We start from the raw sequence: 12097 nt of genomic DNA, 5'->3' as shown, positions 1-12097 counted from the left end.
GCCTCCCGAGCCGCAGATCCGCCCTGCCGAGACCGGATTCCAGCACCGGAAGTTACGTGAGGTTGACGCCGTGACGTAATCTCCGGTCGCGGCTGACTTCCGAGGCAGATGCGGAAGTGCAGGAGGTGCCTGGAGTCGGTTCGGTTACAGGATTTCTGGCCTAGCCAGGCGCCTGGTGAACCTTCCAGAGAGGTCGTTTTTTAAAGGCCCGCTCCCGCCAGCCCAGCCCAGACCAAGCCGACGTTGAGGGCCGCTCCTCAGCGGAAGGGCCGATGCAGGCCGCGCCCTGGAGCCCCCATAGCGGGGCCGGACCATGAGCCTGCTGGGCAGCCTGGCCTCCTCGCCGCGAGACCCGCTGCAGTCCAGCAAGGCCAGGATGAAAAAGCTCCCGAAGAAGAGTCAAAACGAAAAGTACCGGCTCAAGTACCTGCGGCTGCGCAGAGCGGCCAAAGCCACGGTGTTTGTAAGTATGCCGGCGCTCGGGCCTTCTCCACCTTTAGCCTCTCCTAACTCGCGAAATCTTTACCCGAACTGTTCCCCTTCCCAGAGTGGCAGTGTTAATAGAATGTTAGCTCTTCCAGGGTACATTACTTGTGGTTAGCCATGTGCGAATTACATAATTCCTGTAATTCTGTTTCCTCGCCTGCAAATGAGCGCTAATAACTAACTACCTTGCTGAGTTAATGAAGATTAAATGAGGAAAGTTAAGGGGCAAGTACCTAGAAGATGTGTCAGTAAGCGTTAGTCATTTTCCTTATTGCCGCAGAATCCTTGGAAATGCCTTTGGTTCTCCAAAGAAACTTGAGAACTCTGGCAGAGCCCTGACTCCAACAAGTCAAACACCTGATTCTAGTTTATTACTTCATTACCGCATCCTGTTCCCATGCACTCCGCACACCCACAGCCGACCCCTTCCCTGAACAGGCACATGAAACTTTCAATAGTCCCGGCTTCTGCTCTCTTGTGAGTCTTCCGAGTTTTCTGCTGATCTTTTATTGTAGGTGCAGCAGGTTTATTTAATGAATGAACTCTTTCTGGTTTGCCAGCCACAACTGTTAGACGATATTGTGGCTTGCTCAAGCTCAGCTCAGTGCTTGGAGATAGCAAGTATCTCAAATGTCTTCCCACATGTGAATCAACACCTTACCTCTTCGCATACCAAAATTTGAACATCCCTTAGCTTTTTTGGACGCACAGGGAAAGCTTTGGAAATTAGAACACTTATTCTGAGGACATTTATTTGCCACCTGCTATGTGCACTGGAGAGAAGTAAGAAAAGCAGAATTTAAAGGATTCGGTATCTAATTGATGTTGCCTTTCTTTTATCCCTAAATATTAGCGGTACCTAAAGCTTGGCACTTGTATTATTATTAGACTCTTGGTTCCATCAGACCCATGAAGAAGGTTTCGTGAAGAAAAAAGGTATTGTTTTGATCGTTCAACGTTTGAGGTCCCAACTGTGGAACATCCAGATTGAAACAGTCCCCTCAGGACTCATGTTTGAGAGATGAACGGAGCCATCAGTAAAGAACGATGATGCTTGAATACATATAAATAGGTTGTGAAGTTTAAAATTTTATAGACTAGACTTGATTTTGTTCCATCCAGATTTTTCTCTTTAAGGTTCATTACTGTATGCTTTGCTTTGGGTTAGGTTGCTTTATAAGCTCCCTAAGAGTCAAGGCACTTGGGAATGAGGACGTTCCCTATTGTTATAAGGGTTGAGGTAAAGTATCTATAGATTTGAGCAGTATGGCCTTCTCGCTGCTGATGGCTACCCTAATTAAGGTGACCATATGTGTTGATTTTTCTGGGACACCCTACTTTGCCGTATTGTTCTGGCAAAATAATTACTAACTCCCCCTTTTCACTCGAAGGTGGTGCAGTTTCCAAATTACTACTCTGCCCATAGTAGAAATTGGCCCTACCTTTACTTACAGGTTTCTTTACAGTTTGTCTGCACTGTAGACTGGCTCTTCTTCTCCCTAGCAACACATAGCTCTTTGGTTTGGAATATAGCTCCTCTTCTCAGCCTACTTTGATCTTTTATTCCTTTTGTGTGATTATATTCCAAATTTTTCTTCAAGGAAAATGCTGCTATTTGTGATGAAATTGCTCGTCTTGAGGAAAAATTTCTTAAAGCAAAAGAAGAGAGACGGTGAGCTGGGGTCACTTTGTGTTCAGAATCACATTTTTGGTGATTGATATGGTGTTGGTGCTCATGGGGGTTTTTTCCTCCATCAAGATTTTTGTACTTTGCACCGGCCACCAGTGTGGTCCAGAGAAACTCACAGCCTGTGGTACTGATTCATAGCAACCCAGGTCATGTTAGACTGTGATGATGAAACAGCGCTCTCCATCTTTCCAACAAAACCCTCTGACCACATCTAATAAGTAATGTGGTATTATAACTGGGCTATTATAAAAGCCAGGGAATTAAAAACTACATTTTTTTCCTACAAATATTTATTCAGTATGTAGTAATTGATGCTTTTGAACTGTGGTGCTGGAGAAGACTCCTGCGAGTCCCTTGGACTGCAAGGAGATCCAACCAGTCCTTCTAAAAGGAGACAAGTCCTGGGTGTTCATTGGAAGGATTGATGCTGAAACTCCAATACTTTGGCCACCTCACGCAAAGAGTTGACTCATTGGAAAAGACCCTGATGCTGGGAGGGATTAGGGGCAGGAAGAGAAGGGGACGACAGAGGATGAGATGGCTGGATGGCATCACTGACTTGATGCACATGAGTTTGGGTGAACTCCAGGAGTTGATGATAGACAGGGAGGCCTGGCATGCTGCGATTAATGGGGTCGCAAAGAGTAGGACACAACTGAGCGCCTGAACTGAACTGAGTACTCTGAGTGAGCAGCTCATGATATGTGCCCTTTGGAAGCCTAACATCTTCCAGCATCCAGTTAGAAGAGCTCTCCATATGCAGAAGGGATGCACTGTAGTCCTTTATCCTTAGCTTCTTGAGGTGTTATCCTCTGGAGCTTCGTTTTTCCCAGGGTTTAATAAGAACTTTACTTTTGTGAATGTGATCGTCTTTGCATGTACTTGTGACTTTTCCTAGTACTTGAATAAAATATGGAATTGAGACAAAACAGAAGCTCATACCCCTTGCTCCCTTTCCTCCCCAACCTCAGGTACTTGCTAAAGAAGCTCCTCCAGCTACAAGCCTTAACCGAAGGGGACGTACAGGCTGCAGCTCCTTCCCACAGCTCCAGTTTGCCCCTGACTTACACTGTGGCCAGCTCTGTGGGAACCCTCCAGGGAACTGGGCCGGTCTCTGGGCCAAGCACTGGGGCTGAGGAACCATTTGGGAAGAAATCCAAGAAGGAGAAAAAAGAAAAAGGCAAAGAGAACAACAAACTGGAAGGTACCTTGGCGAGAGGATATCAGTTGTCCTGGTGGCTCAGCAACTAATGAAAAGAACCTGGTCCTGACTGGTAGACACTCGGCCACAGAGATGATGTAAACTCTTACTGGTCCTTAAGTACCCCTGGTAAAGGCCCTTGAAAACCAAGTGTCTTCAAGCCACTCCGGGTAGAGGACTCATGTTTAGACCTGATTAAACATAATGAGAGAAGTTCAGGGCTTCCCCCACTTCTCCTACATTCCCAGCTGTCTGGGAGCCTCCAGTTCAGTCTTTCCTAGAGGCAGGGAAATGGGCTCGGTGGCCTTTGAGCACATGGATGGCTTGGAAAATTGCTGACCTTATAAGTGAAGCCAGAGGCCTTACAAAATGTAAGGCTTCTAGATCCTAAGCACTGATGCTGAAATTGGTTGCAGCCAGGTGGGCGGGTTAGAAAGATAAACAGGGCTTTGGGGAAAAGCCCCATGTGCCCTTTCAATGTGTGCGTAGAACCAGGATTGTCTCGTTGCTCTTAGCATCGTGTAAATTTTTTCCCTTCCCCTCAGCATTGGGAGGGACCTAAAGTGGGTGACCCCAGATTTGCGTTTCAGTTCTGAAGAAAACATCCAAGAAAAAGAAAATGGAGGCAGGTGCTCGCAAGCCGGTTCAGCCCATTGCCCTGGACCCCTCAGGACGGCCTGTGTTCCCCATCGGACTGGGGGGCCTAACAGTGTATAGCCTGGGGGAGGTGAGTGAGCCCAGCGACCAAGAGAGAGGAGCAGCAGAGATTCGGGAGTGGGGTTGAGCCTTCCCTCCCTGTTCCCATAAGCAGCAGTCCCTCGCTGATCCAGACCAACCCCTGAAAACCTCCAGTCCCTAGGAAAGCAGATTGTTTTCATCGGCTGCACATCCAGCGCTCTTTGTCTCTCTGATCTGAGTCACTCTTTTCAGCCCCAAGGTGGTTCTAGAGGCTTCCACAGTACCCTGGGCCTTTCAGTTCTCCAGCGACCTCAGTGGCAAGTTGAGGGGATCTTTTCTCTTCTAGATCATCACCGACCGACCTGGCTTCCATGACGAGACTGCCATCTACCCCGTGGGCTATTGCAGCACTCGGGTCTATGCCAGCATGCGGAGTCCAGACCAGGAGTGTCTGTACACCTGTCAGATCAAGGATGGTGGCACGCAGCCTCAGGTACCTGCGCTAAGGATAACTGCTGGGTTTTGTTTCCTTTTCCCCTCTTTTTCTGAGAACCTTCTCTGTGACAGGCACTCTGTGAGTAAGTGATGGAGCCAGGACGTGAATCTGCATCCGTGTGATTCCCCGACTGACACCCCTTCCGGTGAACCGTTCTGCTCCTCACGTTAGTGGTGACCATGTGAGGCCTGACCAGACTGCTTGTGTGTGAAGTTCAGGCTTACACTCAGGGAAGATTAGTGTGACACTCTGCCCGTTCAGGTGGAACCAAAATGGAGGCAGCAGATAAACTACGTATTCACTTTTGCCTGCGCGTGCTCTTTTTTTTTTTAATTTATTCCTTTATGTTCAGCTGCACTGGGTCTTCATTGCTGCGCGCGGGCTTCTCATTGCGGTGGCTTCTCTTCTTGTGGAGCACGGGCTCTAGGCGTGCAGGCTCAGTAGTTGTGGCGCGTAGGCTTAGCTGCTACACGGCATGTGAGATCTTCTGGGACCGGGGATTGAGCCCGTGTCCCCTGCATTGGCAGGCAAACTAAACCACTGGACTACTGGGGAAATCCCTTACTGCGCATCCTCTCAGTGCTGTGGTTCAAGACGGTTCATTTTCCCACACCATGTCCTCTGATCCTTGGGGAAGATAGACTCTTGTCAGAGTTGCAGGCTTCGCTGTCTGATGATGTTGCAGGTGGCTGGAAAATGGGGTGGAAGCTTTGAGCAGAAGCTGAGAGCCTGCCTGCCACTTGTGGATAATACTGCATCGCTCCTATCCTTGTTAGAAGGCTCTTAAATGCAGCTGAGAGTTCTGATGACCTTGGCCATGCAGCATTTCTCTTTAGAACGTGTTCTAACAGACAGACTTGATGTAGCAGTGTTTATAACAAATCTATATATTTAAGGAAAATCTAATCAGAATCCTAATAGAACGTAAATGACAACCCACAAGCTGGTCCTTAATTTCCTCTGGAAGTGTTAGCTGCTCAGTTGTGTCCAACTCTTTGCCATCCCATGGACTGTAGCCCACTAGGATCCTCTGCCCATGGGATTCTCCAGGCAAGAATACTGGGGTGGGTTGCCATTTCCTTTTCCAGAGGATCTTCCCAACCCAGGGATTGAACCTGGGTCTCTTGCATTGTAGGTGGATTCTTTACCACCTGAGCCACCAAGGGACCCCTGAAAGACAAATGCTAAAGTGTTTTTGAAAACACAGATTCTGTAGGGTTTTTGTTTCTTTTGTTAAGCCATTAGTCCATCCACACAGGATTTTCAGGTACCTTGTGCGCTTTCATTTTTTTCCCCTAACTGACATCAAGTGACACCTTTGAAGTGAAGTGAAGTGGGCTTTGCTTGTGGTTCAGCTGGTAAAGAATCTGCCTGCAGTGCAGGAGACCTGGATTCTACCCCTGGGTTGGGAAGATCCCCTGGAGAAGGGAAAGGCTACCCACTCCAGTATTCTGGCCTGGAGAATTCCATACTGAGCTTTCCTTTTTTTCTCTAACTGACATCAAGTGACACCTTTAATGTATACTAAATACATGTAATACTTTGTTGTGTTTCCAGACAGTTCTGTTTCATCTATTTGACTATAAATCCCAGTATGACTTTTATTTACTTTAGCTTCATAGAATGTTCTATACTGTAATATGTTAAAACATAGAACAATAGTTTTATTGTCCTAGGGTGAGGGGAAAGGTTTTCTTTAGCAAGATGTGAAAACTAGAAGCCATAATGGAAAATAGTAACAGATTTGACTATTAAAATTTTAAACACTTCTGAATGACAAAAACCACCATGCTACTGCTAAGTCATTTCAGTCGTGTCTGACTCTGTGCGACCCCATAGACTGCAGCCCACCAGGCTCCCCCGTCCCTGGGATTCTCCAGGCAAGTGGAGTGGGTTGCCATTTCCTTCTCCAATGCATGGAAGTGAAAAGTGCAAGTGAAGTCGCTCAGTGGTGTCCGACTCTTAGCGACCCCATGGACTGCAGCCTACCAGGCTCCTCCATCCGTGGAATTTTCCAGACGAGTACTGGAGTGGGGTGCCACCATAATCAAAGTTAAAACTCAAGCAACAAACAAGAAGAAAACATATCACAGTGGATTAAAATCCAGATAAAGTGCTCTTGTAGTCTAAGATATAAAAGCAATCAGATGGGAAAAAAAAAAAAAACAGGTATTTCACAGAAACAGTGCAGATGGTCGATGAGAGCAGACAGCACTCGTAGTTAGGGAGATGAAAATAAAACAAAAAGATCTTATTTTTCTCATACGCAAATATCAGATAGATAATAGCAAATGTTGGCCAGCGTGTAGGAAAACAAGTACAAATGGCATTATTAGGAGTGAAAATTGTAAAGTTCCTTTTTTTGGAAGGCTGCTGGGGTAGTATCAACAATTTTAATGTGTGAATCTTTGGTCCAGGATACTTCTAGATATTCTGGAATGTCTTAGATGCACAAATGTGAACAGAAGAGTTACATATAACAGTATAATTGCGACATTGTTTGCAATAGCAAGAATTTAAAAGTAGCCTTAATAGCCATCAGTAGGAGAATGGTTAAAAATTAAAATATACCCACCTTGTATAATATTATACAACAGTTAAAAGAATGAAGTAGAGAAAGATCCCAAGACCAAAATAATACATTTTAGGCTTTTAACTGTGCTTTGCTCGAATAGGATATATAAGTGTACACACAATATAAAAGGTTGGGATTGGTGTGATCAGTATCAAATAGAAGAGCAACCCTGAAATATTCGAAGATAATTGTTAACAGTTTTTTCATGAATTAGCTGAGAAATCAGTATAAACCATCAGAATGTTAAATTTGCAACATATGTCATTGAAATAATAAAACCATTCTGACTGAAACTACTCACAAGATAATTTATTATTAACAAAATTTAAAGAGCTCTGAAATTTGACACAGGAAGATTGAATCAAGTGAAATAATAACCACAGAGGAAAACTAACAGTAGTAGAAGCCACTCAGTAGGGTTTGTTTTGGATTCTTAAAAAAAAATGATAAATGCACATAATTGTAAACACATATATACTATTTATAAATACATATAGTGTGTATGTGTGTGGGTGTATATATATATAGATATACAGAAAATAGATTAATCCTGTGTGGAATAATTTGATTAAACTTTGAAAGACTGGAAACTGCTTAATTGAACTTTATAGAAAACTGATTAAGGAATTTAACTGACTAAATATAGAACGTGTTACAGAAAAGAATTTTCTTTTTCTTTTTCTTTTTTTTTTTTTTTTTGTCAAAAGTCTTTAAACAGTATAGAAAATTTGTCAGGGAATTGTTAGCTAGATCACACTTGTTACAAAATACTTTCCTGGCAAAAATTCCTCAGTATTAGTAGAATTTTGATCGAACAGTTTCTTTTTATAAACAATCAAGATATTTTACAACTCAATAAAGTGAAATGGAGATTTGTAGTCAAAATGGCCTCGATCTCTTCCTAGATACTGTAAAATCAATGTAAGGTTATGTGGAGAACAATCTCATTTGTTTCAAAATATCTGTACTTATAGTTTATAAATATGTTAGTGGATAAGAAAGCATCTGGAAAGGTATGGAACAAGTTAAGCATTGCCCTCTGGACAGTAGTTAAACAAAGGGTGCAGAATCAAACAGTTGAAAGCCTTTCTTTGTTTTATGGCTTGGAGTGTCTAACAGCCAAGACACAGTTAAACAAGAGGCACACCTTGCTTCGGGCTCCAGAGTGAAGAACAGCAGTAGCAGCAGTGTGACTGCCACCTTCTCCCTGAAGACTGGGCTCACTGCTCCTTTATCTTTCTCAGTTTGAAATTGTTCCTGAAGACGACCCCCAGAATGCTATCATCAGCTCCTCCGCTGATGCCTGTCATGCAGAGCTGCTCAAGACCATCAGCACGGCTATGTAAGTTGACCAGTAATTGGAAGGCAGGCTAGAAAGGTCAGTTGGGGTACAGTGAGACCTTCTCTCTTGCTTTTAATGAGTAGAGATCCCTTATTGTATAGAAAGCTAGCCTATGTCCTTGGCGTATCTTGGCAGCTACAGGCTCCAGACTCTCCAAGTCAGGAAAGATTACTCTGTGTGTTCATACTCATCTCTCGGCTCTCAAGCAAAAATTCTCTGTCTCCCATTTAGGGGAAAACTAATACCCAACCTGCATCCATCTGGAGCTGACTTTTTTGGGTTTTCTCATCCAACCATCCACAACCTGATCCAGAGTTGTCCAGGAGCTCGAAAATGTGTCAAGTAAGTGGGGTCGAATCCATTTCCTTGAAAGAAGCTCCATGGTCAGTGGGCCAGGGACTAAACTGGTGGCCACTGCTCTGCTTGTTCATCTATTTACTGAGCTGCTTCTGTACATAAGGCACAGTATCGTCTTCTGCGGCCTGTGGATGGTACCCTGCTGTCCTGAAGGTCTTACCATTTGTGTGCATCATGACAGCTAATGGATGGGGAAGTCCTGCAGAAAAAGTGTCACTAGAGACGCCTGTCTGTGCTTTTCAATTTTGGTTAGTTAATATGTTTTTCAGATATATATAGGAGAGACCTAAAGAAAAAAATACCTGATCCCTTTGGAGGGACAAATGGATTAACAGCCAAAGGACAACTCAATAATGTTCCCTTTGGTCCTGCAGTTACCAGTGGGTGAAGTTTGATGTGTGCAAACCTGGAGACAGCCCCCCACCACAAGAACAGCTAGAGAATGACATAGCTACAAGCTTTGAAGCCTTTCAGAGACACACCTTCGATGAAGATCATAGTGATCCCATTCTACAAGGTATCTTTTTTATTTTTCCCTTCTGGTTTGAAAGTTGACCATTTTTAGGCTACCCTTCCCTCTTCCTTCATCGCCGAGTAGCCCACTGACCTGGGCAGTGAGTGACAAAGGCTTTCCCTGCTCCAGCCACAGGTAGCTCTAGCAGAAGTCTCAAGGCGTGGCTGAGATCCTGGGGTGGCAGGGCTCACCAAGAACTTAGAGCAGCTCATTTTCTAAGCTGGATGTCCTCAGCAGAACTCTAAGGGGAAGTTCACTGTGGGACTTGAAACATAACATATAGTATGGAAATCCATGGCCTTGATCCTGCCTATCCTCCATGGATTCCCCCCACAAATGAGTGGAGTGATCAGAGGATCCAGCATGGGTGTCATATAGGGAGAGCTCTGGACTAGAAATGAGAAAATGGAGTTAACTTCTCTGTCTTTACCTACTGTGCTCTGTAACCTTAGGCAAGTTACTTAATCTAGTTGATTTACACTGTTAATTTCTGCTGTACGCCAGAGTGATTCAGTTATACATATATACTTTATATTCTGTTTTGTCACGGGATATTGACTATAGTTCCTTGTGCTATACACTTGTTTTTATCCATTATGTGTGGTTTTTATCCATCCATAAAATATCCATACATTTTATCCATGTGCATACTAGTATGCATGTCTAGTCTGCTAATCCCAAACTCCCAATCCTTTCCTCTCCCTTGGCAACCACGTGTCTGTTCTCTATGTCGATGAGTCTGGTTTTGTTTTGTGGATATGTTCATTTGTGTTGTATTTTATATTCCGCATATAAGCAATATCATATGGTATTTGTCTTTCTCTTTCTGACTTACTTCACTTTGTATAATAACCTCTGTCCATCCATGTTGCTGCACATGGCATTATTTCATTCTTTTTTATTGCTGTGTTATATCACATTGTATGTTTACATACCACATCTTCATTCATTCATCTGTCAGTGACTTGACTATTCTGTTGCTATGAACATAGGGGTGTCCATCTCTCTGTGTTATGGTCTTGTCTGGGTGTATGCTCAGGAGTGGGATTGCTGGATCATGGCTTATAGTCTTGTCTGGGTGTACGCTCAGGAGTAGGATTGCTGGATCATGGTTTATAGTCTTGTCTGGGTGTACGCTCAGGAGTGGGATTGCTGGATCATGCTTATAACTCTAGTTTTTTGAGGAACCGCCATACTGTTTTCCACAGTGGTTGCACCAGCGTACATTCCATCAACAGTGTAGAAGGGTTCCTTTTTCTCCACAGTCTCCAACATCTATTATTTTGTAGACTTTTTAATGATGACCATTCTGACTAATGTGAGGTGGTACATCATTGTAGTTTTGACTTGTATTTCTGTAATAATTAGGGATGATAAGCATCTTTTCTGGAGAAGGAAATGGCAGCCCACTCCAGTGTTCTTGCCTGGAGAATCCCAGGGACAGAGGAGCCTGGTGGGCTGCCGTCTATGGGGTTGCACAGAGTCAGACGTGACTGAAGCTACTTAGCAGCAGCAGCAGCATCTTTTCATGTGCCTATTGGACATATGTATGTCTTCTTTGGAGAAATGTCTGTTTAGATGTTCTGCTCATTTTCAATTGGGTTTTAATTTTTTTTAACTGTATGAACTATTAGTATGTTTTGGAAACAAAACCATTGTCAGTAGCATCATTTGTAAATATTTTCTCCCAGTCCATAGGTTGTCTTTTTGTTTTATTGTTTCCTTTGCTGTGCAAAAGCTTTAAAGTTTGATTGGATCCCATTTGTTTACTTTTGCTTTTATTTCTTTTGCCTTGGGAGACTGACCTAAGAAAACATAAAACATTCAATTTATGTCATATGTTTTGCCTGTGTTCTCTTCTAGGAGTTTTATAGTGTCGTGTCTTATATAAAGTCTTCACCATTTTGAGTTTTTTTTGTGTAGGGTGTGGGGTTGTAATTGATTCACATGTGGCTCTCCAGCTTTCCCAGCACTACTTGCTGTATTTCAGCCAGTTTGCTTCATTGTAGAAGTAAATATCTGTCCTGTCTCATCAAACAAGAGCAGAATTGGGCTGACAGATGCAAACGAATTGAAAGAATTAAAAGGATATGTGTGTGTCTGATCAAGCCAGTCTCCTAAGATTCCCAGGCAGCAGTGGAACTTAAGGAATTTTTTTCTCCAGGATCCTTGGACCTCCCGGAGCTTCAGCCTACAGCCTTTGTGTCTTCTTACCAACCCATGTTCCTGACCCATGAACCCTTGGTAGACGCTCACCTACAGCACCTGAAGTCTCCGTCACCGTGCAGCCCATCTCAGTCTTCGGATTGAAGTAAAAGGAGTCGATACCACATCATTCTCATCAGGATGGGTATTTTAGCTTAATTAGACTATATAGAAGAAGGCAGCAACTCAGGAGTGAAGAAGATAGTAAATTAACACATTTTGTCGCAGAGGTTCCCATGGTGACAGCTTTCCTGGGAAAAACTTCAACTTGGTTTTATTTTTAGTAATAAATTTCTGTTGACAGTTCTGCTTATTTTCATCTTGTTGTCATCATGATATAATCAGAATTTTACACCTTCTGACAACCCTCCACCCTTGATTCTGAGCCTGGGTTGTTGACTGTCTCAGCCGCTGCAGCCAGCTGCTGCTTTATCTTCACGTCAGTGTGATCAGAGTCAGATCCTACTTATCCCCAAGCTGGAAGGTCCAGTGCCGGGGTCCAGCCCCGGTGGATCCAGGGAAATTCGAAGGAGAGACGGCTTCAGCGATCAGG

The 12097-nt window shown here is 43.8% G+C and overlaps 1 protein-coding gene across 1 annotated transcript; it reads left to right on the top strand.

Moving 5' to 3' along the window:
* The first annotated feature begins 72 nt into the window (after nucleotides 1–72).
* Nucleotides 73–11857, top strand: TBRG1 (transforming growth factor beta regulator 1). Its single transcript, XM_027532723.1, has 9 exons — nucleotides 73–463; nucleotides 2088–2158; nucleotides 3148–3380; nucleotides 3968–4104; nucleotides 4402–4548; nucleotides 8371–8468; nucleotides 8700–8810; nucleotides 9200–9342; nucleotides 11504–11857. The coding sequence occupies exons 1-9, from the start codon at nucleotides 314–316 to the stop codon at nucleotides 11647–11649; spliced, it is 1236 nt and encodes a 411-aa protein (XP_027388524.1). The 5' UTR covers nucleotides 73–313; the 3' UTR covers nucleotides 11650–11857.
* The last annotated feature ends 240 nt before the right edge of the window (nucleotides 11858–12097 follow it).

This window comes from Bos indicus x Bos taurus, chromosome 29, assembly GCF_003369695.1.
Source record: "Bos indicus x Bos taurus breed Angus x Brahman F1 hybrid chromosome 29, Bos_hybrid_MaternalHap_v2.0, whole genome shotgun sequence".
Lineage (NCBI taxonomy): Eukaryota > Metazoa > Chordata > Mammalia > Artiodactyla > Bovidae > Bos > Bos indicus x Bos taurus.
This window is presented reverse-complemented; position numbering and strand designations above follow the sequence as displayed.

Bases quoted from the DNA above. Each gene is read 5' to 3' on its own strand.
- TBRG1 (XM_027532723.1), top strand. From the start codon at position 314: ATGAGCCTGCTGGGCAGCCTGGCCTCCTCGCCGCGAGACCCGCTGCAG. The intron at 3,381-3,967 runs GTACCTTGGCGA...TTTGCGTTTCAG, and splicing joins AGAGAACAACAAACTGGAAG to TTCTGAAGAAAACATCCAAG. The intron at 8,811-9,199 runs GTAAGTGGGGTC...TTGGTCCTGCAG, and splicing joins GGAGCTCGAAAATGTGTCAA to TTACCAGTGGGTGAAGTTTG.